Source organism: Rana temporaria, chromosome 9 (genome assembly GCF_905171775.1).
Source record: "Rana temporaria chromosome 9, aRanTem1.1, whole genome shotgun sequence".
NCBI lineage: Eukaryota > Metazoa > Chordata > Amphibia > Anura > Ranidae > Rana > Rana temporaria.
In genome coordinates this window covers 44,250,684-44,272,578 of record NC_053497.1, presented here as the reverse complement: position 1 = coordinate 44,272,578, position 21,895 = coordinate 44,250,684, and the positions used below count along the sequence as shown (strand labels likewise).

Here is a 21,895-nt window from a genome sequence, read left to right as displayed (position 1 = left end):
TATATCAGGTCTGCCAGGATGGGGGTCATGGGAGAAGTCAGACATGTATGGACTGTAGAGAGAAAACTATGGGATAAAACCAGAGCCACCAAGCTGGAGCCGAGTGACTGAGCCTCGCAAGGTACACCTGAGAGGAGGTCAGTGACACCCCCGCCAGGCCAGTCAAAGGGGGGGGGGGGGTCAATACAATATTGTAAGGGGGCACTGATCTAAAGGTTTCCCCCTTACCTTACTGTTCACTTTCTGAGGAAGGTGGGCTCTGGTCACCAGAGTCCTCCCCACATTCCCCTTTATATCATAGTCTGCAGGATTCAACCTTACAGTGCAAGAGGGCACTCTGATGTAAAGGAGAATGCAGTGGACTCTGATATAAGTGGGGTCTCTGGTCACCAGTGCCCCCTTTATATCAGTGTTCGACCCCTTTCATACGGACATGCTTTGCAGGCGCTGTAACGCTAAAGATAGCGCCTGCAAAGCACCCTGAAAGAGCGGCTTCTCACACTCCTCCACTGCTCTTGCCCATTGAAATGAGTGAGCACCGCAGCTATACCGCAGGCAAAGCGCATGACGTTATGATGTTGGGCTAGTATAATAATGCTATGGGGCTGGTATGAAATCATTTCCAGGGCTGGTTTTTATTCCCAGTCCGGCCCTGTATAGCCCCTTCCTCTTGTTCGGGCACTTTGATAGACAGATCCCCCGTCCAATCCTGTCTATCAAAGTGCCCGGACAAGGGGGAGGGGCTATATATGACGACGTCACGATGGGGAACACACAGCTATTCAAATGAAAACCGTTATGTTCCATGAGCGCTGATCAACTAGACGGCAGCAGCTCTCCTCTCCTCCATTAGGGACATACCCGAGGACTGCTCTGCTCTCGGGTGAAAAAAAAAAAAAGTATCGGGTGAAGCATAGGGAGCAAATGCTCAGTATCGGTCGCGATACCGATACTAGTATCAGGACAACCCTAGTTTAAACCTTGAGTCGTTTGCATGTTGTCCCTACTTTTTCTGCACCTTACTAGGACTCCAGGAGCATTTTTTGTAGTGCCAATTAACCACTTAAGGACCGCCTCCTGCACATATACGATGGCAGAATGGCACGGCTGGGCACGTACAGGTACGTCCCGTGGGTCGTGGGCGCGCTCCCGCAACCCGGTCCGAAGCTCCGGGACCGCTGGACTCGCGGACCCGATCGCCGCTGGTGTCCCGGAGCTGAAGAACGGGGAGAGCTGTGTGTAAACACGGCTTCCCCGTTCTTCACTGTGGCGCCTGCATCGATCGTGTCATCCCTTTTATAGGGGGACACAATCGATGATGTCACTCCTACAGCCACAACCCCCTACAGTTGTAAACACACTTCAGGTCACACATAACCCATCAGCGCCCCCTGTGGTTAACTCCCAAACTGCAACTGTCATTTCCACAGTAAACAATGCATTGTAAATGCATTTTTTGCTGTGAAAATGACAATGGTCGCAAAAATGTGTCAAAATTGTCCGAAGTGTCCGCCATAATGTCGCAGTCACGAAAAAAAAAAAAAACGCTGATCGCCGCCATCAGTGGGATTTTTTTTTTTTTATATATATATTTGGGGGATATTTATTATAGCAAAAAGTAAAAAATATTGGGCCAGATCCACATACATGTAGATCGGCGCAGCGTATCAGAGATACACTACGCCACCGTACCTTACCTGGCGCATTTTCGAATCCTCAGCGAGTTCGCGCCGTAAGTTACGGCGGCGTAGTGTATTTCTGGCGGCGGATTTCAAATTGGGCGGGTCGTTGGACGTCATTTTTTTAACTTAGACGTGAGTTACGTCCATCCCTATTCACGGACGACTTACGCAAAAAAAAAATTTAAATTTCGATGCGGGAACGACTGCCATACTTAACATGCCAATTCTATCTATACGCCGCAAAATACCAGCTTTAACTATACGCCGGAAAAAGCCAAGTACAGACGACGTTAGAAAATGCGACGGCCGCGCGTACGTTTGTGGATCGTCGTAAATCGCTAATTTGCATACCCGACGCGGAAAACGCCACCCAGCGGACGCCGAAGTATTGCAGCTTAGATCCGAAGGAGTACGAAGATGTACACCTGTCGGATCTAACCCAGAAGCCGTCGTTTCTTGTTTTGAGGATTCAAAACAAAGATACGATGCGGGAATTTTGAAATTACGCGGCGTATCAATAGATACGCCGGCGTAATTTCTTTGTGGATCTAGCCCAGTGCATTTTTTTCAAAATTGTCGCTGTATTTTTGTTTATAGCGCAAAAAATAAAAACCGCAGAGGTGATCAAATACCACCAAAAGAAAGCTCTATTTGTGGAAAAAAAGGACGCCAATTTTGTTTGGGAGCCACGTCGCACGACCGCGCAATTGTCAGTTAAAGCGACGCAGTGCCGAATCGCAAAAAAGGGGCCTGGTCTTTTACCTGAATTTTGGTCTGGGTCTTAAGTGGTTAAAGATGCATTGTACAGTTTGTCAGTTTGAAATTTGCTAGACATTAAACAGAAGTTTAGTTCCTTGTGGTCTTTAAACAGGACAAATATGCATTTCAGCTTGTGAATTCCAAAAAGGCATTAAAAAGCACGGAGTCTTCAGCACGTTTAAAATAAAAGTCAAATCTATTCTATCTTGCTCTGGAAAGGCTGCTTACTGTAGGCTGGGTTCACACTTAAGCGAATTGCATGTAGGTTTCTCCACATCAAATTCACATAGCAGGAGATTGTGACCGGCTCTCTATCGAATTCGGCCAAAAATTCGGGCTGAAATCGGACCTGAAACGGTGAATAGCGACGCACCGGACTCCGCATGTTCGCGTGTGAACCCAGCCTTAAACAAGGTTTCCCAGAGGGAACCTACAAAATGAAAAGCATGAAAAGGTAGACCAAGAGTGCCAGACCAGATTGCTTTAATTGTTTATCATATGTTCACATAAAACAGCCAACGCGTTTTGCGGGCCAACATAACTCATTAGTGCTACGAAACAAAAATAAAATAAATAATTATGAAAACAGTATGGAGTAAAATAGGTTTTAACTGTTTTGCTACCATCTGACAAGCAGCCTGATCACTTCCATGGACCCCCATAATTCGCTGATCTCCCCCAGCTAGAATGAACAAGGACATCACTTCCAGGTTCAGCTGTCACTTGCCCTGCCTTCTGTGCCCAGGAAAGAAGCTAATGGAGCCTAGCCTAAGCACCTCCACTGGCATTTTGTTTTATATAATTTTTTTTGCTCTCCACGTGACCCTGCACTTATTTATGCATTTTCCTTTTCAGTCAGGATGAAGTGTGTGGTCTTCGGGCCTAGAGGATGGATGCATGGCCATCAGGTCCCTTCCTCCCCTGCCTGGGGGGGGGGAGGGGTCTCTCACCTAGTACTTGGTGGTTGGCTTTGGCTGACCATGAGGAGCAGGGTCTACCTGGCCTTTTGGCTAGGTGGACCCGAGTGTGCCTTACCCCCTGGGGTGTTAGGAAATCATCTCACTACTGGTTTCTTAAACATGACAATGAGGTCACTGTACTCCAATGGCCTCCATAGTAACCAGATCTCAATCCAATAGATCACCTTTGGGATGTGGTGGAATGGGAGATTTGCATCATGGATGTGCAGCCGAAAAATCTGCAACTTCGTGATGCTATCATGTCAATATGGACCAAAATCTCTGAGGAATGTTTCCAACACCTTGTTGGATCTAAGATATGAATAGTGGATGTAAACCCAGTCTCATCCTTTCTAAACTACTGCCATAGTGGTTATCTTTAATGATATAGATACCTCCTGCATGTATCCTTATCCTTACCATGTCAAATGTCTCCACTGTTATGAGACCCGAAAAACTGTGGGTGGTCTGTTGTCTGGAGCTTGGTGGGTGGAGTTGTGATGTCAGCAGACTCCCCACCCACCTCTACACTCCCCTTGGCCAGGCATAGATGCGCACCACACATCCCAAATTCTCAAAACTGAACTTCTGCTGGTCTTGTGGATTATGCCCCATGATCACCAACATCCAGTCAAAACCCAGGAAAGTCATCACATGTCTTCAGCATGCCCAATCATGCCGAGTTGTGGAGCAGCCAATCCTGGGAGAGCTGGAGAAGAGGAGGAGGGGATCTGAATTACACAGAATGTACACAGAATGCCTCTCTCACACGTCTGCATGAGATATGTAAATCACCTGTCACTCATAGCAAGGGGGAGAAATGGACATTTATTTTCTCTGTCTGACCATAAGAGGACTGCTATGAGCTGGATTAACTCTTTGTGGCAAAGACTGGGCACAGATGACATGCAATCCTATACTGTACAAAATGCAAGGCTTAACCACTTCCCATCCCTGCCATTGTAATATGATGGCCACAAGGGACACATCATCGGTTTCCTCTAACACACAGATTCACCGATCGGTGTCCCTATGTACAAGGGACACACCATTGGTCTCCTCTCACACATCAGGTTATTTGAAAATGTATATATAGCTTGCTTGGATAAGAAAAATAAAAGATATATAAAGCTTTTAATTAAAAAACGTTATTTCCCAGGGTATGAAAAAAAATCAACATTAAAGCGGAGTTCCACCCAAAAATGGAAATTCAGCTTTTTGTAATCCTCTCCCCCTCCAGTGCCACATTTGGCACCTTTCAGGGGGGCAGGAAGGAGCAGATAACTGTGTAATCCAGGTAATTGCTCCCTCTTAAGGGCACAGATACCCGCGGTGCCCTACGCCACGTCCGACGCTTACTCTGTCCCCCCCAGAAGACAGCAGGGACAAGTGGGATCGTGCATCGTGACTCGCGCATGCGCAGTAGGGAACCAGGAAGTGAAGCCGCAAGGCTTCACTTCCTGATTCCCTTTCCTGAAGATGGTGGCGGCAGCACCCAAAAGCCGAGAGAGATAGAGAGATCGGCTTTGTGTGCCGACATCGTGGGCGCCCAGGACAGGTAAGTCAGCAGCTGCAGTATTTGTAGCTGTTGACTTTTAATATTTTTTTTTCCGCCGGAACTCCATTTTAAGAGGTTTGAATTCTGACAGTTGTTATACTTTATGTCGGAGTCAATGGGTTTCTCACTTACTGGAAATAATGAGGGTAGATGGCGCACCACACATCCCAAATCGTATTATATTTTGTTGGGCACCCTCTGTGTTCATATACAAGTTTTTCATATGGCAGTATTTGGTTCACCATTTTTATCCACATAGGGAGTATAAAATATTTTAAAGGGATGTAGGTGCAAAGAAATATGGCTGTAGGTGCCATCCCCAGACCCAGTAATACTTTATGAGAACAATTGTAAAATTAGTAGTGATGTCATCACCGTGTTGTACATACCCTGTGCAGACAGCAGAGCTGTGGGTGGGACCCAGAAGGCTCCACCCACAACAGGCTACATGCAGAAAACTACAGGAAGTGGGCGTATACAAGACCAGTCAACCGTGCACAAGGAGAGAGCGCAGCAGTAACTGGTCTTTATTGCAGGAAGTTCCTGGAAAAAAAAGATGGCAACTGTCACACTGGATTATTGCACATATCTGGAAGGAATGAACAAAACACACCAAGATTTAAGAATACACAGTATAGCACTACCCCTGGAGGAGCTGCCTGGTTTGTTTTGGGCGGCATGTTACCTCCATTTCCTCGCTGTCTAGGGTATCAGAGGAGAGTTGAGAAAAAGTTCAATGTCCACACTTTAGACTTCTTATTCTTTGATTTATTTGCTGAACTTGGTAAAGGAATAAAATAAGTAGTTGAAGAGGTGGAAGGGTAACAGATAATAGGTTCAGGTGCACAACTTCTGTCTGGAAACACTCCTGCTTCCAGAAACACAGCTTTCGTCGCCACTCTGGCCAGAGCAGGTATTGCGCACCCGGATAGGCCTCTCTCACTAGCCTAGCAGCCGGGATGGCGCACGGAAATGGGTAAAGTCTCTGCCACAGACCTTCCCACAGATGGTGGTATATTCGGTCCAAAATCCTCTCAACACAGGATTCAGCACCCGGATCTCTCCCAATGAACTTCTTGTAAACTTAGAACTGACAGGCGACCATCATTCAGCCTTCCAGTAATGGTGCGTCCTTCGAAGAAGTTTAAGGCCTCTCCTGAGATACCAGCCTTGTGCTCGTGCATTCCAAGATAGGTTCTTCATCGAGTGGCTTCCTCCCTAGTAGATCACAACCCAGACCAACGTGGTCCCAGAGCCAGGAACACATGAACACATCCCCCGTGGGGTGGTGGGACGACAGACCAGCGATCGACGACCCCGGTCTAATGGCGTCTGTCCCTTAAATACTCCTCCCCAGCATGCACAGCGGGACGATCAACCCCCACTGATTGGCTGCGGAAGGGGAGCACCCAAAACACCTTGACCTGACTGCTGCCACCCTTGGCCTGGGGTTGTAACGGCACCCCAGACAACAATAGTGGTCACTCACAGTACAGCCATGGCTGAAAAAAGAGGCCCAAAATTTGGAAAAATCATACGGTCTGAGTCAACTAACTCTCAGACTACGCTCTAAACTTAAAGCAGCGCCAGCTAAAAAAGTAGCAGGTCGCTACACATGGTTCTCATATTTAGGCAATATTTGCTTATCTCAGAGATCAGCTTTAAACAAGGACCCTTTAGGTAATATTTTATGGAAAAATTTAGTGAAATTTCTGATTAACACAAATTGCAAATGACTTTGGAGATTACATTTGCATCTTAAAAAATTGTTTGAGATTTTAGAGATTAGGTTTATAGCAAATTGAATGGCAAAGAATGCACTTTCCAAAGGATCAAACGACTTCCTGCTTCCTCATACGCACTTACACATACACTGGATTCAGGAAGATGATTTGCATCCAACATGCCTTCTAAGCAATATGCCCATATTTCACATATTGTGTCATAGCCGGTAATCATTACGCATCAGTTTGTGGCTGGCGGCTTTCGCAGTAATGAAAACACACATGTCTGTCAGTGCGCTCTCTCGGGGTTCTGAATGGTTTCGCAGATTGGTTGCCATGGAAACAGAAATGAAGTGTGAGCGACGTTTGGGGGGATGTGATGGTGGAGGGGGGGGGGGGGTCTGTTTGCACAGACATACCGTCTGCATCCCACAGAAGAGAGGAGATCCAAGACTGCACGCTGTGTAAGCCGACGGAAAGGGGTGGGGAATGGAACCCAAATATAGAACCGCACAGGACTGCGATACATCATAGTAGGGAACTGCGCAGCCATTACTGGGATGGAGGGTTGTCACACAATGCAGTAAGGAATCAGGGACTGGCAGCACACAGCAGACAGCACAGGCTGGAGGAAGGAGCTTCATGACATCACATATACCTCAGGACAGGAATACAGAAGCCACATACCTAGGAGGGGACCAGCAGGCATTGCACTAGAACTATACCATACTATGAATGTGTGATTGTTCTCTTATAAATAATCAAATCATGTAACCGCTTTTTTGTGTAGTTGACATGCATATCCAGGGCTTAGTGTACGAGCTTTCACACTGATGCAATGAATGCAGTTCGCACTGTACACAGTAGGAACATACAGGGCTTGTACAATAACATTAAATAATACAAATAGGATACCTTGCCCCAAAAATGTCCCCTTTGAAAAGAAGAATGGGCAGGAAAAAAGGCAAAGGGAGGGTTGGCAGCAGTAGTTGTATTGTGGATAATATTGCGAGAATAGAAAAAATTGTAGTGACAATGTGATTAAAGGGGGACTTCACCAGGGAATGGGAAAACTGCAAGTCAAAAGCTACAAATAGCTGCTGACTTTTAGGAAAGAGATACTTACTAGCACCTGGAGTCCAGCGCTGTCTTCTATACAGCTGATGCTTCTCAATGCCACCATCTTGGTTTTGGGAGCTAGGGGAAACTTCCTAATGGCTCACAGCTGGCTTCCCTTCTGTGCATGCGCATGCTAGACTAGTTCTGCAGCCTCCTGGATGTATGACGTGATCCCAGGAGGCTGATAGTGTGGGGGCTGGGACAAGGCGACATCATCCTCGCAGGGGCAAGGGGTGGGCAGGTGGACATCTGTCCTGGCACTGTGGTATCATGTGAGGTGGGGGGCACCACAAGGAGATACGGGGAGGGATTTATGTTGTAAGGAAGAATTTGGGGGGGGGGTCATAAGAGTGGTGATCTAGGGCATTTGTGTTGGGAGGATGGGGGGATGGGGGAAGAAGATAGTGCTGGGATGGATTTGAATGGAGGGGAAGATGTGTACTAGGAGGGGAAATTTCAAGGGTAGAGGATTTGTGCTAGGAGGGGGAATTTTTATTCTTTGGAGGGTGGGGGGATTTGGGGGATGGGGAGGCAAACATTTGTGCCGAGAGTGGGGATTTCATTGGGTGGTGGGGGAAAATAATTCTCAGGTGGTAAGCATGCAGATTCATGCGCTGTGTTTTTATGTGGGAGGGGCAATTTTGATGACACGTAATGCTCATATTTTGGGGAGGATGCAGTTTGGCATGTTTGTTCTGGCTCTAGATGATGTTGGCCTGCACTGATCGCACTTAAAGCGAGAATTATGTCGCCAGCACATCAAGGATCTTCAGAACGGGTCCAAAGCATTATTCATCGATTACATCATAATTACAGAAGTAACATTGCAGAGCCACGCAGGACCCCCTTCACCAGGCATGTGACGTCACATGCCTCAACTAGAGTCCTGCATGGCTTTGAAAACTTTGCTTCTGTAATTAATGATGTGATCGCTGAATAAAGTTTAGGACCCGTTCTGAAGATCCTTGGTGTGCTGGTGACATCGCACTTTGAATGTCTTTGATTTCCAGCTGGTGGTTGATGCAGCACCTACTTACTCCCCAAAGCCGTTTTTCAGGAAGGCGTTTATTGAGAATCTTTGCCTAGGGCGAGGAACGAGGAAGTGGGCGCAGGTACCATGAAAATTGGTTCCTATTATATCCGACGAGGCTGGGGAGAGGAAATGAAAGCAGGTAAGACCAATTCTGGGGTGAAGGTCCACTTTGAAGTTAAATGTTTTTCTGGAAGGATGGGTCCGAGTGTGATTTAAAGCGGGAGTTCACACCATTTAAAAAAAAAAAAAATCTCCCCTTAGCTTCCTGCTCGTTCGGTCTAGGGGAATCGGCTATTTATATTAAAATATGTGCAGTACTTACCCGTTTTCGAGCTGCATCTTCTTGCGTCGCTTCCGGGTATGGGTCTTCGGGAGCGGGCCGTTCCTTCTTGATTGACAACCTTCCGAGAGGCTTCCGACGGTCGCATCCATCGCGTCACTCGTAGCCGAAAGAAGCCGAACGTCGGTGCGGCTCTATACTGCGCCTGCGCACCGACGTTCGGCTTCTTTCGGAAAATCGTGACGCGATGGGATGCGACCGTCGGAAGCCTCTCGGAAACCTGTCAATCAAGAAGGAACGCCCATTCCCGAAGCCCATACCCGGAAGCGACGGAGAGGATGCGTCTCGTAAACGGGTAAGTACTGCACATATTTAAAATAAATTGCCGATTCCCTAGTAATAACGAGCAGGAATCTAAGGGGGAAAAGTGCCCTCTAAGGGTGAACCCCCGCTTTAAAGACGTGGAGTGGTGGTGAATGTCTGTTGGCATGTGGAGCTGTGTTCCAGACAGGAGTCACATGAGAGAAGTGATGAACAAAGACAAAGAGCAAAGCTTGTTAAGAGGGAAAGTTTTGTGTTAGGACCTTGTCTGGAGACCAGAGGTGTATTATACATTTCACCTTAATAACGAGGGGCAGAGCACCCTCCATGGCTAAAACTATGTATGGGATAGTGAGTTCTCTGCTGTAAATTACAATCAATTGGCAGTTATTGGGTATGCCTGTCTAGTATTTGAATACTGCAGCAAGAAATTGTGTTATCCAGTTTTGGTGATCTGTGCCCGCCTACAGCCTGTTGGACCAGAGTTTAAGCTGTGTAGGCCTTCTGCGATGTCAGCTATTCCTCTTCAAGGTTCCATGCGGTTGATTTTCTAAAGGCAAATAGACTGTGCACTTTGCAAGTCAGTTGCTCCAGAGATTAGTAAATGAGCAGAGAGCTCTGCTGACTTCCATGATCTAATCATGTTGCAAGCAAAAATCTTTTTTTTTTTTTTTGTGTGTGTTTTTGTTTTTTCCCCTTTGCACGTGATTGGTATTCTTTGCATAGTAAAACTTTACCTCATCTATTAAGCTTTGGAGCAACAGCACTTTGCAAAGTGCCTAGTCTGTTTGCCTTTAATAAATCAGTCCCCACATGTTGGGATCAAGTCCTTTGTACATTACATCTGCACAGCATGGTTACATGCCTTTGGATTTGTTTTTCGGCCTTCTGTGTTAATGTGCATCTCCAGTCAAAACCTTTGTCTTCAGATTTTGCAGAACAGGCAAGGATTACAACCCTTGTCATGTTTTTTATTGCTGCAAAAATTTTAAGGTTGTCACTGCAACAGAATGAGAGAAGTAATATTCCATTGGGACACCACCTATGGTAATAACTTGCCTTTTATTTTTGGACAAATGTATTTTTACTTCTAGTTATAATCAAAAAGTAAAAAAGGGAAAAGGATCCCCAATGAGACACAGACAGCAAATAACAAACATAGAAAGTGTAGCAAATAAATTAGAAGATCACCCACATAAATGGATGAATAAACAGTGTATCAAATATATAGTGAAAAAATTGAAATGACAATGGTATCAACCAAGGAATACTAAACACTAAGTAGTGTATACATGAAATTCTCAGTGAAATTTAAAAAAGTCCAAAAATTGAGTGATAAAAGTCCCAATGCCTCGAGGTGAAGTGCAATGAAGGAAACCACCACCGATCGTTGAAGGGGAAGCTTACCAGAGATTACTGTACCAGAGGGTCAGTAAAGCAGAATATAAACCACTCTCGAACCTGGATCGTCAATTGCAATTCTCACGGGGTACGACTCGCACGTCAATCAGAGAAGAAACCTAGAGATCAAATCAGGTAAATAGTCGCTTCCGGGATGCCCAGTGTGGGCCAATAGTTAAACCAATAAGTAGAGATGTAGAAGAAAAAGAGAGAGAGGCACATAGCGTATACTGAAAGGTACCGATGTTTAATGTAGGTAAATACACTTATATTCTCTGGTAAGCTTCCCCTTCAACGATCGGTGATGGTTCCTTCATTGCACTTCAACTCGAGGCTTGGGACTTTTTAGGCACTCAATTTTTTGGACTTTTTTACATTTCACTGGAGGATTTCATGTATACACTTATGCCGCGTACCACGACCATTTTTCAGGTTCTAAAAAAAATTACGTTTTTTTTAATGTCCATTAAAAACGATCGTGTGTGGGCTTCAGAGCATTTTTTCGGGTTCTGAAAAACGGCAAAAAAAAATTTCGAACATGCTTTATTTTTTATCTACGTTTTTAACGTTGTAGTTTTACGGGTTGTAAAAAATGGTCGTGTGTAGGCTTTAACGACGTGAAAAATCTGAGCATGCTCAGAAGCAAATTATGAGAACGGGAGCGCTCGTTCTGGTAAAACTACGTTCGTAATGGAGTAAGCACATTCATCACGCTGTGACAGACAGAAAAGCGCAAATCGTCTTTACTAACACGAAATCTGCTAAAGCAGCCCAAAGGGTGGGGTCATCCGAATGGAACTTCCCCTTTATAGTGCCGTCGTACGTGTTGTACGTCACCGCGCTTTGCTAGAGCATTTTTTTCCCCGATCGCGTGTAGGCAAGACCGTTTTAATGATCAAGTTGAAAAAAACGTTGTTTTTTCTAGAGCCTGAAAAACGTTGTTTTTTACAACCCGAAAAATGATTGTGTGTACGCGGCATTAGTGTTTAGTATTGCTTGGTTGATACCATTGTCATTAACATTTTTTCACTATATATTTTATACACTGTTTATTCATCCATTTATGTGGGTGATCTTCTAATTTATGCGCTACACTTTCTATGTTTGTTTTTGTTTCCACCATTGTCTATTGGTGTGCGAGCTGCTTACCACTGATAGCGCAAAATTTTCTGTTTCCACAGACAGCAAATAAGACAACCGATAGGGTTTTTTGCTAGAGATATACTTTAATACGCAAATGTGAGGCTCACCATACATGTAATGCCGCATACACACAACAAGAAAAGTTCGATGTGAGCTTTTTGGGCGAGAATTCCGACGCGTGTATGCACCAATCGGACATTTTCTGTTGGAATTTCCAACAGCAAAAATTTGAGAGCTGGTTCTCAAATTTTTCCGACTGAAAAGTTCTTGTCGGAAATTCTGATCATCTGTATGCAATTCCAACGCATAAAAATCCAACGCATGCTCGGAATCATTGAACTTCATTTTTCTCGGCTCGTCGAGTGTTGTACGTCACCCCCGCGTTCTTGACGTTCAGAATTTCCGACAACAATTGTGTGACTGTGTGTATGCAACACAAGTGTGAGCCAACATTCCATCGGAAAAAGAATCCACGGTTTTCTTGTCAGAAATTCCGATCGTGTGTACACGGCATTATAATCTGACCATATAATTTCTGTACAATCAACTTTATATCTACCAAATCTACATACATGAGAAGCTACCCCCAATCGGGCTAGTCCTTGCACTACATACTTGTTGGTAGGTCGAAAGGAGATTTTACAATCAGAGTGTAACATGTGTGGCGAGCTTAGTAGTGTGGCTTGTTACAATGTTATTATTTTACGATAATGATGATGATGAGAAATAAGCAACAGTACAGTGCCTTGAAAAAGTATTCATATCCCTTGAAATTTTCCACATTTTGTCATGTTACCACCAAAACTGTAAATGTATTTTATTAAGATTTTATGTGATAGACCAACACAAAGTTGCACAGAATTGTGAAGTGGAAGAAAAATGATAAAATGTTTTTCAAAATGTTTTACAAATAAATATGTGAAAAGTGTGGCGTGCATTGTATTCAGCCCCCCTGAGTCATTACATTGTAGAACGCCTTTCACTGCAAATTACAGCTTCAAGTCTTTTATTGGGATGTCTCTACCAGCTTTGCACATCTAGAGAGTAAACTTTTTACCCATTCTTCTTGCAAAATCACTTAAGCGCTATCAGAAATTGGAGAGCGTCTGAACAACAATTTTCAGATCTTGCCACAGATTCTCAATTGGATTTAGGTCGGGACTTTGACTGGGCCATTCTAACACATGAATATGCTTTATCTAAACCATTCAATTGTAGGTCTGGCTGTATGTTTAGGGTTGTTGTCATGCTGGAAAGTGAACCTCTCCCCAGTCTCAGGTCTTCCAGACTCTAACAGGTTTTCTTCTAAGATTGCCCTGTATTTGTCCCCATCCAACTTCCATCAACTCTGACCAGCTTCCCTGTCCCTGCTGAAGAAAAGCATCCCCACAACATGATGCTGCCACCACCATGTTTCACGTGTGTTCAGGTGATGTGCAGTGTTAGTTTTCCACCACACATAGCATTTTGTTGTCCTAAAATCATACCGTTATTACACTCCTTTTGACAACTGTTGTCCAATTTTCCAGCAACAAATGTTGGATGACAGGCTAGTAAATTTTCAGTGGACAACGTCTCCATGTCTGATTTTCGTATGGGGAGTACACAATCCGTCACACAAAAGTCGAAAGTACAAACACACATGCTTGGAATCAATGCTCACCAAACACGAAATTAGCAGAAGGGGCCCAAAGGGTGGCGCTCAAGAGGTGAAATTCCTCATAGTACATCACTACGTTCATGTTTGTGGCATGACAATTGTGTAACGTTAGTATGCAAGACAAGATCCTGGCCCACGCCCTTTTGACAAAAATCATACGCCATTCGGTTGGCCAACAATCGTACCATGTGTACAAGGCTTAAAGAGGGCTGAATATAAATGCACGCCACACTTTTTAGATACTTATTTGTAAAAAAAGGGGAAATTCATTTTCATTCCACTTCACAGTTCTGTGCCACTTTGTGTTGGTCTATCACATAAAATCCCAATAAATAACATATACGTTTTTGTATGCAACATGATAAAATGTGGAACATTTCAAGGGGTAGGAATACTTTTCAAGGCACTGTATTTGACACATATTCAAACATTTAAAGTGGTTGTAAACCCTTACAGTGACTGGATGCCGGTGATGCAGAGATTAAACAAATCCTCCTTTGTTGTACCTGTTTATCTGTGGTCTTCTCTCCTCTACATCTGTTAAAAGTACAGCACTTATACAGCTTGTCTCAGTGGGCAGAGAGCTGAAGTTACACTCTGCAGAGATCAGTGAGAATCTGAGAGCAGAGATCTGAGAGCTGCCTGGAGGGAAGAGAAACACCCTCTTCCACACAGCACACAGGGACAGAGCTGAGGTTGTCAATCAGCTGGAGCTCCCTCCCCTGTCACCATTTTTCTCTTGGTGCCAGGAAACTTGTCAGAAGTTATTCATGCTGATAAAGGAACAAAGCAGCAGATAGAAATGACACTTGGATGCTTTTAATTGAGACAAGTACATACTATAGTGTGTAGTGTATATATATATATATATATATATATATATATATATATATATATACACACACATACATATACATATACATACACACACACACACACAACCACTTTAAAGCGGAGTTCCACCCAAAAGTGCAACTTCCGCTTTAAGCACTCCTCGCCCCCCTTACATGCCACATTTGGCATTGTCATTTATTTGGGGGGGAGTGGGACTTCCTGTCCCACTTCCTCCTTCCGCCCAGGGGCCGCCTAGGAGATTCCTCCTCTCGCCTTAGGCGGCCCCTCCTTCTAGGCGCCGGCGATAAGGAGGGGAAGAGGAGTGGAACAGGCAAGTGTCTGTTTATTAAAAGTCAGCAGCTACACTTTTTGGAACTCGCTTTAAGTACTGTTTTTTTCAGGTTTTTTTGTCAGCATAATGATACCTAGGTTTGTGGTTTGCTTTTAAAATATTTGCATTTCCTTTTTTAATAATATTTTATATACAGTGTAGTTTAGGGTGCTTTCACACTGCTCTGTTGAAAAAAACTTGTCAAAAAACGCATATGCATTTTTTATGTTTCTGGTGCGTTTTCTGGTTGGCATGCACCTGTGAAACAGACTCAAAAATGCACCAAAAAATGCAACAGCTGTGCATTTTGTATGTGTTTAAGAGTTTTATGCATTTTCCATTAATTTCAATGTGTTTTTGGTTCAGTTTTGAAAAGCCAAAGATGCAGCGTGCAGGGCTTTTGAAAACGTACTGCACCTACAGAGCAGTGGTGTGAAGAGTAGGTTTGCGGGTTCTGGCCGTTGAATGGCTAAGCCGCGATGATGTCACTCCCACACATGGCACAGGAGTCACTATTGAGGCACAGAGCTCTGGATTGACGGCATATTCAGTGTGCCCTCACTTCAGAGTGCAGTGTGCATGTGCCGGTGACTAGGCCTGGGACAAGGGGTGGGCAGGAGTGACAGCTGTCCTGGGCACTGTGGTATCATGTGAGGTGGGGGGTACCACAAGGGGGTTTGTGTTGGGAGGGGGAATTTGGGGAGCAGCAGGGGATAAGAATTGTTCTAGTAGAAGACATTTGGAGAGGTTTGCTAGGAGTGGTGATTTGAGGGGGATTTGTGTTGGAAGGGGGGGGGGATTTGTGCTAGGAGGGGGAAATTTTGTAGGTATGTGCTAGAAAAGGTAATATGGTGGTGGGGGGAAGGGGGGTAGGATTTGTGCCAGGAGGGTATTTTTTCTTGGGAGGGGGTGTATTTTTTCTAGCAGGGATGATCAAGGGGATTTGTGCTAGGATGGGGGATTGGGGAGAATTTTTGCTGGGGGGGGGGGGGGGGATTTTGTACTAGGAAGGTGTTTTTTTGGGGGGGGGGGTTGGATCTGTGCTGGGGGCATATGGGAAATGAAAGGATTTGAGCTGCGGGGGTTGGGGGGCAAAAAATTTGCACTGGAAAGCGGATTTCATCAGGGTGCGGATTGGGAGTAGGAATTTAAGCTTAGGGGGTAAGCATGCAGAGTAGTGCTCGATTTTTTTTTTTTTTGGGGGGGGACTATTTTTGCTGACACAATTTGGCATGTTCACCCTGGGCGCTAGATAAACTGGTCCCGGTGACATCACTGCACGTTTATTCATTGTAGCTACAGGTGAGCCTTATCATAAGCTTACCTATATGTGTAAGTGACCAAGCAGTGTTTACTACCGCTTTTAAATTGGTTGCAATTAAAAAAAAAAAAAAAAAAAATTGTATCTAGGGGGCTGGACCCTGATGGGGATTCACTGACACTAGTTCCCCATCAGGTTCCCTCCCCATGTGATTGACAACAAGCAGTCAGCAGATCCTTACCCAACATACAACTTACTATTGGCCTACAGAAAACAATTATACTGCTCTGCTATACTGTGTATAGAGAAAGGCACTCTGCCCGTCTCTGTACACCAAGTTAGTGTAGGATTAATTACCTCCAGTTTTGTTATCTACAAACTGGAGGTAATTATTTTTTAATTTTGTGCATTAATAGCACCACTTTGTAAAATGGCGCTATTAAGAAATATCTAAATCTGCTGCACGTCGATAAAGTTACCCAAACAGGTGGTAGGGATTTTTTGAGTCTGCAGAGGCCATTTTAAGGGGCCATAGCGCCTGAAAACTGACAATAGATATTTATTGAATTCCCTAGATTTTTTATTTTTTTTGCTCTCCATGCATTTCATGCCCCAGTGGCAACCTAACCCACCTATTCTAGTATAGGTGTCAAAGGGCATAAAGTGAAGGAAAAACTCACCAAAGCAATCACAGGGGAGGGAGAAAAAAAAAAAAAAAAAACTTGACAGAAATGTAAACTGTTCCCAGACTAAAGCTGAAGTATCGCCCAAAAAATATTTTTCACTATTTGCACAGTATAAATAAGTAAGCGCTAATATTTGGTTACTGCTGCATTTTAAATCATCTTATTTTTACTTAGGCAGCAGTCGCCTGTTGGAGCCAAACATCCAGTGCTGAGACTTGTAGTTCCAGCTGCAATACAATGAATACACTGTGGGTTGCTCACTCGGCACCTCCTCCATTCATTCTTTCCATGTATGCAAGGTGTTCTGTGATTGCAGGAGGGGAGATCTCGATGTTCATTCGCACCTCCTCTAATCACAGAGCAGCTTGCTTCCACGGAAAAGAAAGTAAGGCTTTTAATGAATAGAGGAGGTGCTGAGTGAGCAACCTACAGCGGGGGATTGCAACCAGTAGATTGCGATCTACCAGTAGCTCGCGGGACAGGTGACTGGTAGATCGCGATCTGGGCTTGCTGACCCGTTATCCCAGACCATCAAACAGAGTGCAATACTAAAAGAATAATTCTAAAGTTGGAGCTGTAGTAGAGAGCAAGAGCCACATAAGAGATGCCTCCTCTGTAGTGCCGACTCCTGTCCCATGTGGAGTGATACCAATTGCAGTCCACCTCCTATCCTATCAGTCTCCAGAGTGGTCCCAGCAGCAGGAAAGAAGAAATCTTCAGGTCAGTGTGAAGCAATATACTGGGCATAATAGTAGCGGGGGGCTTTCACACTGATGTGCTGCAGGTTCCCCACACACCGTGGGTGCAGTGCATTGTACCTACTGCTTTCCTGCAGGATTGCTACGCTTTAGCTATAGACTTCTGTTATATCCTGCGGGTTTGGTGAACTTTCTGAAAGCAAACCACACCTACAAGATAATAGAAGTCTATGGTTAAAGTGCAGGTAACCCAAGAAAGTCACAAATGCCTGTGCTGCACCTGTGGTGCAGGTAAACCACAACACATCAGTGTGAAAGCAGCCTTATAGGGGACTCGGAACAGTAAAAGGTTCATTCACATTTGCAGATTGGGGGGTGGTGGTAAACCCCATAGTTATGATGTTTTTTTATCATCCCCGCCCCAACCGCACCCCCTTTACTTGCAGTGGTCAAGGGTGTACACATGTCGCAGCTGCAGCAGGAGTTTTTTACCCTGTCATGGATGGTAGGTGTAACACCTGCCAAGCATGACCCATTCAAATGAAAGAGGCCACTCTGCAAGTGCCCTGCAACCTTATGCAGTACAGCACAGCAAACAAGGGGTTAAAGCAGTTGCGGGGCGCTTGCAGAGTGGCCCCATTTACTTGAATGGGTTATGATTGGCAGGCGGTAGCACCCACCAAAAGCAACAGGGGGTTTCACCTCCTGCTGTGGCATGGTGTACACCCTTGGCTGCTGCAGCTAAAGGAAGCGTGGATGGGGGTGGTAACCTGACAGCCGCAGGGTTTTACCCCCCCCAACTGTACATGTAAACAAGTCCTAAGGGTGCCGCTACAGAATAATACTAAGGGCTCATTCACAAGTGCAGCAGGCACTGCTGCTCCTCTGAAAAGTGGTCCAAGTGTGTTTGACAGGTGATGAGGATGCGATATGTTGCCTCCTCACCATCCAATTTAAACCAATGATTGCCGTGCACTGTATGCAATTTGCCACACAGTAGTAAGGCAATTCGAGTTTTTAAATCAGGTGTGAGGAGGCGACAATGGGTGACACTGTGCCCGTTGATCTTTGACTTCTCCATGTTGTACTCCTACTGCTAGTTCAACCCACCATTGTTCTCATGCCACCCCACGCTGGTACTACAGCCCCACCCCCACTCCAGCCACTCCTGCATACTGGGAGGGATGAAGGCGACTCTGGGGTCTGAGAACTCTGGCTGGGGGTTTGTGTTTTGCCGCCCCCTATCTTGTACCCTAGGGCAGCTGCCTTTATGCTTGTGCGTCCCTGTGAATGGGTAAATAAAAAGTAAGGAGGAGAGGGCAGTCATATTACCAGTCAAAGCCACATGACAGGCTCTCCTCCAATCACAGGAGAAGCATTCTTTGCACTGGTAACCAGGAGATAGAGGATATGGGCCCCTTTTTAAATAAACTAAAATTAGCATGCGTTATTTTGCGTTATTTTTATTCACAGGTGGATATATTAAAAAGATTAAAGAAATTTAAAAAAGGAACCACTCTGCGACAGAGATCTCATAAAACTGCTTCACATATTTTCTTTGACCATTGATATTTTTGCTTTATTTTACACAGATACTGAAGATAAGACATCATCATTAGCCATATAACCAAGCCAACTATGGGAATGCCACAGCCAGGCAGTCCAGAAACATCTGAAAATGCAATCTCTGAAGGACATGACAGATCACAGAGAACATCAATGGAATCTCCTAAAGCAGCTCAACCATCTTGCCTAAGAGGAGGATTCATCTGTCTGTTTCTGAAAAGGACAGAGCCGGATAGGTCCCTAGAGGATGCCTCGTCAAGCAATCAAAGCACAGAGGACAAACATGGAGTTAGAGGGAAAAAAACGAAAGGTGCTGAGTGGGAATATTTTCCGGTTACCTTGTCTCAGACCAGCAGAAAGGACAGAAACCGGTGAGCAGATAAACGCACAAGTAAATAAGGTAGATGAACAAGGAAACCAGGCAATTCCAGAGGAAGAATTAAAACCATACTCCAAGGCGTCCTTTTTGAGAAAAATTCGAGGCTACAGACTAATGAGAGAAAGAGATGCCACAGAGAAGGAAAAAGTGATAGAAATGGAGCAGTGCAAGGAAGGATTTTTTGTAGAAGAACACCATGAGAAAAAATTAGACCTAAGTGGGAAAGTTACCAAACCAAAAAGATATGGGGATATATTGGGAGGAGAAAAGGAAAAATGTCAGAAGAGAAGGAAAGTGAGGAAAGGACGAAGGGAGAAAAGGGAAGCAAAGTTCTACAACAGGAGAGAAAAGTAGAATTAAGTGCTGATCAGGGTGACAGGGAAATCAATGACAAGAATTTAAGAGACCCAGAGAAAACTGTGGATGAAAAGGATAATGGTGGAATGAACATAGGTGTTAAAAGGAATGGCATGGCAGAATACAAAACCCAACAGACAATGTGGAAGAACTTGGAAATAACCTGAAAGAACAAGAAAATCATGCAGGCAAGGCAAACGGACACAATGACAAAGACATGTTAGGCCAAGAGAATCATAAAGAAATAGTGGAGGACCTGGGCAACAAAATTACAAAAGCGAGAGACAGCATAACAAATCTAGAGATAAACTCAAAAAAGGTACATGAACTAGACAATGACTTAAAAGAACACAATCCGTTCATCCACACAAAGAAGGCAGATGATGTGGCAAATGACTTGCCAGAAAATGGCATGATAATGGAGAATGCAGAAAAGCTAGAAAATGACTGTCAAGAACAAAAAAGCCCTGAAGAAAATACAGTAGACATAGCTAAAAGCTCACCAACACAAGAAGAAAGTGAGGGGGAGAGCAAGATCTGAGTTTTCAGAACATAAAAAAGATGGGGAAGTGTTACCAGTTGTAATTGACCACCATGCAGAGATTGCTGAAGACACTCAGAACAAACAAGACAAAGTAGAAGAATCGGATGAAAATCTTCCTAAAGTCAAAACTCATAAAGAGGTTGTAGGAGAGTCAGAAAGCCATTTGATAGATAGGGAGAGTTATAAAGAAAAAATAAACCACTTGCCAGAAAAGGAAATCCATGTAGGGAATACGAAGGAACCAGAAAACTTCTCTCAAAAACAGAATATCCAAATAGGGAAAATAAAAAAAGAAGACCACTCACCAGAACAGGACAACCATATACAAAAAGAAGAAAAAACAATGGACCAGTTTCCAGACCAAGCCAGCCATATACAGAGAGAAGAAAATGCAGGAGACCACCTTTTAGAACAACACAGCCATATACACAAAGAAGAAAAAGCAGGTGGCCAGCTTTTAGAAGAGAAGTGCCATAAACACAAAGATGGAAAAACAGAAGACCAGCTTCTAGAAGAGGACTGCCATATACACAAAGATGGAAAAGCAGAAGACCGGTTTCTAGAAGAGGATAGTCATAAACACAAAGACGGAAAAGCAGAAGACCAGCTTCTAGAAGAGGACTGCCATAAACACAAAGATGGAAAAGCAGAAGACCAGTTTCCACAAGAGGACTGCCATAAACAGAAAAATGGAAAAGTAGAAGACCATTTTCTAGAAGAGGACTGCCATAAACAGAAAGACGGAAAATCAGAAGACCAGTTTCTAGAAAAGGGCAACCATAAAACAAAAAAGGAGAAGTAGGAGATCAGTTTTTAGAACAGGATGGCTATTTAGAGGAAGGAGGAGACTGCTTGTTAGAACAGAACAGCAATACAGAGAAGACAAGAAAACCAGATACGCCCTGTCTAGAGCAAGAACGACAAGGGAATAATTTGCGGAAAACAAAAGCCCAAATAACTGAACAGGACAGTCTTGAAGACGGTAATTTGCCAAAGAAGAACAAATGTGTAAAAAAACATAAAGGTCTAAGAAAAGTCGTTTCAGAAGAGATCAAAGACAGGTCAGTAAAACAGGAGATTGTGATCACTCACACCACGTGTACTGTAAGATCAGGAGAACCACAAGCAGAATTCTCAACATTTCAAGAAGAATCAGCACCAAACACAGTGGGCAATCAGGAAGACATAAATGATGGTGAAGATGGTGTGATGGAGGACGAAGAATGGAAATCACTGCAGGTAGAGGTGAAAAGCATGGTTCAATGGCTAGTAGAAGAAGCCTCTGATAGGTTGGAAAGTTTTTCCCAAGAATCCCAAGGTACTGAATAGATTACATTCTTAATTTGGATCTTATAAACTAGGATATGTATGCCTGACACGTCACTATTTAAAAAAAAAAAAAAAACCACAGGATATCACTTCCGTGTATCCAGCCATGGAAGGATGCCACTATACAAAACACTGAAAAGCACAAAAATGTGAACAAAGAGTTAAGTTCAGCCAGACAGGAAGCTAAACAATGACTACAAGTTTTACACAATATTAAACACACCTATGTGTTAATGGAATAGCTGCACAAAACACGCCTATGTTTTGAATA

General features: G+C 44.2%; 1 protein-coding gene across 1 annotated transcript; it reads left to right on the top strand.

Moving 5' to 3' along the window:
• The first annotated feature begins 7,075 nt into the window (after positions 1–7,075).
• Positions 7,076–21,700, top strand: LOC120913418 (DNA topoisomerase 1-like). Its single transcript, XM_040323329.1, has 3 exons — positions 7,076–7,146; positions 8,848–8,973; positions 19,042–21,700. The coding sequence occupies exon 3, from the start codon at positions 20,639–20,641 to the stop codon at positions 21,095–21,097; it is 459 nt and encodes a 152-aa protein (XP_040179263.1). The 5' UTR covers positions 7,076–7,146; positions 8,848–8,973; positions 19,042–20,638; the 3' UTR covers positions 21,098–21,700.
• The last annotated feature ends 195 nt before the right edge of the window (positions 21,701–21,895 follow it).

Coding starts and splice junctions, on each gene's coding strand:
- LOC120913418 (XM_040323329.1), top strand. CDS start 20,639: ATGGACCAGTTTCCAGACCAAGCCAGCCATATACAGAGAGAAGAAAAT.